General features: G+C 43.5%; 1 protein-coding gene across 1 annotated transcript in view; it reads right to left on the minus strand.

The window, feature by feature from the left end:
* The window catches only part of LOC119576152 (solute carrier family 23 member 2-like), a 10,807-nt gene that overhangs the window by 424 nt on the left and 7,883 nt on the right, over positions 1-2,500 (minus strand). Inside the window, exons 7-10 of the mRNA XM_037923718.1 lie at positions 2,152-2,291; positions 1,152-1,391; positions 352-481; positions 1-19 (exon numbers count right to left, since the gene is read on the minus strand). The exon at positions 1-19 is cut by the window's left edge and continues 102 nt beyond it. Coding sequence (XP_037779646.1) covers positions 1-19; positions 352-481; positions 1,152-1,391; positions 2,152-2,291 — 529 coding nt within the window. The remainder of the gene's footprint in view (positions 20-351; positions 482-1,151; positions 1,392-2,151; positions 2,292-2,500) is intronic.

Raw genomic sequence — 2,500 nt, forward strand, 5'->3', positions numbered from 1 at the left:
CCTCTCTCCTCGTCCGTGCCTGCAAGTGATGTCCAGACCTTCTTTATATCCAAGTGTATTTGGCCGGGAGTACACGCGCACAAGCACACGTGGGAGTGTATAGGTTTACTGCACATTCGTTTCTTTCTGTCTGTCTGGCTGTTTATATATATGCATATAAGTATATACGTAAATAGAGAATAAATAAGCAAGCACACACACACACACACACACACACACACACACACACACACACACACACACACACACACACACACACACACACACACACACACACACACACACACACACACACACACAGACCCCATTCGCTCTCAATATTTCTCTCCGATGGCGGTTCCTGAAACCTACCCGGCACCGTGTTGTCCAAGAAGAAGCCGAGGAAGCCCCCGACGAACATAGACGTCTGAAGCAGCACCGTCAGACTCTGGTCGAGCATCATGGAACCTGTCTTGATGGCGTCCGGATGCTTTTGAAGCCACTGCGGGAAAAATTAGGGTAGTTTCGAGTCCCCCCCCAAAAAAAAGAAAAAGAAAGAAAGAAAGAAACAGATGATCAAAACAGCAAGAGGTATGATTAGATCCCATTGGGTACGTATCATGTTAGTCACTGTTAAAGAATCAAGGGTAGTTTACAATCCAGAAAAAAAACATTAAATATCAGAACTGCAGGAACTATGATTGCATGCCATTTGGTACGTATCATGGGTAAGTATCATAATATATCCATGGGGGATGGAAACAAAACCGAGAATGTTCTACCGGCAAAAGAAAAATAAGAGAAAAACAAAGAAAAGAAGATAAAATTAAAGAGTGGGAAACGCAAGAAGAAAGAAAAGGAGAGAGAGAGAGAGAGAGAGAGAGAGAGAGAGAGAGAGAGAGAGAGAGAGAGAGAGAGAGAGAGAGAGAGGAGAAAGAGAGAGAAAAGAGAGGAGAGAGAGAGAGAGAGAGGAGAGAGAGAGAGAGAGAGAGAGAGAGAGAGAGAAGAGAGAGAGAGAGAGAGGGGGGAGAGAGAGAGAGAGAGAGAGAGAGAGAGAGAGAGAGAGAGAGAGAGAGAGAGAGAGAGAGAGAGAGACCGAGAGAGACCGAGACAGAGAGAGAGAGAGAGAGAGAGAAAACAAAAACAAACGACGATCGACTTGCGCGCCTCACCGTGGGGAGCGCCATGCCCATGAAAATCGAGAAGCCTAGAATCAGCAGGTTCCTGGAGGAGCCGAGATCGACGTACTGCAGCGTAGAGAGGCCGATGGCTGTCACGACGGAGAACACGAAGATCAGGACGCCACCTAGCACGGGCTCGGGCAAGGTGGCGAAGACGGCGCCGAATTTCCCGAACACGCCAAAGATCAGCATCATGAGACCGCTGCACAGGACCACGCTCCGACTCCCGACCTGGCCGTGGGTGAGATAAGACAAGATAAGATAAAAAGAGAGAAATGAAGATAAGATAAAAAGAGAGAAATAAAAATAAGATAAAATGAGAGAAATGAAGATAAGATAAGATAAAAAGAGAGAAAAGAAGATACGATACTATAAAAAGAGAGAAAAGAAGATAAGATAAAAGAAGATAAAAAGAGAGAAAAGAAAAGACAAGATAAAAAGAAGAAGAAAGACCAGCTTCATGAGACCGCTGCACAGGGCCACGTTTCGACTGGCCATGGATGAGATAATATAAAACATAAAACGAAAGAAAAGATGATAAGATAAGACAAGCTATAAAGAAGAAGAAGAAGAGGAAAAATAAACCGTTTCTTCTCTTCTATTATTTCGTTTTCCTCGAATAAATGGATCCGTTTTTCTCTCTAAATCGACGCTTTCCTCTATCATTTGAAATGCACTAGATGACAAACTTTATTATATTTGATCTCAATATCTCATACAGTAACACACACACACATACACACACACACACACACACACAAAAAAAAAAAAAAAAAAAAAAAAAAGAGAGAGAGAGAGAGAGAGAGAGAGAGAGAGAGAGAGAGAGAGAGAGAGAGAGAGAGAGAGAGAGAGAGAGAGAGAGAGAGAGAGAGAGAGAGAGAGAGATTGAGAGAGAGAGAGAGAGAGAGAGAGAGAGAGAGAGAGAGAGAGAGTGGAGAGAGAGAGAGAGAGAGAGAGAGCGAGAGAGAGAGAGAAAGAAAACCACCCTTACCCTCGTGATGCCCACAAGAGCAATGTTGCCCGAGTACGACGCCGTTCCGCTGCTCGTGCCGAAGATGCCAGCCAGCACGCATCCGACGCCCTCCACGCCAACGCCGCGGTTAAGGGCGTGCGTGGGCGGTGGGGGGACATCTGGCAATGAGGATGCATTAGTCTTCCCTGTAATGTTTTCTCTGTTAAATATCAAATGAAAAATTTCCCTTTTTATTGTTTATTTTTTATTTTTTATTTTTTTAAAGACTGACTTGAAAATATTTACAGCGGTAAGTTTTTTTTTTATAATGGTATAAAAAACTAAAAATCATGCTTTAATTCTTACTATTTCTTGCCGTCTCCTAATA

Source organism: Penaeus monodon, chromosome 8 (genome assembly GCF_015228065.2).
Source record: "Penaeus monodon isolate SGIC_2016 chromosome 8, NSTDA_Pmon_1, whole genome shotgun sequence".
Classification (NCBI taxonomy): Eukaryota; Metazoa; Arthropoda; class Malacostraca; order Decapoda; family Penaeidae; genus Penaeus; species Penaeus monodon.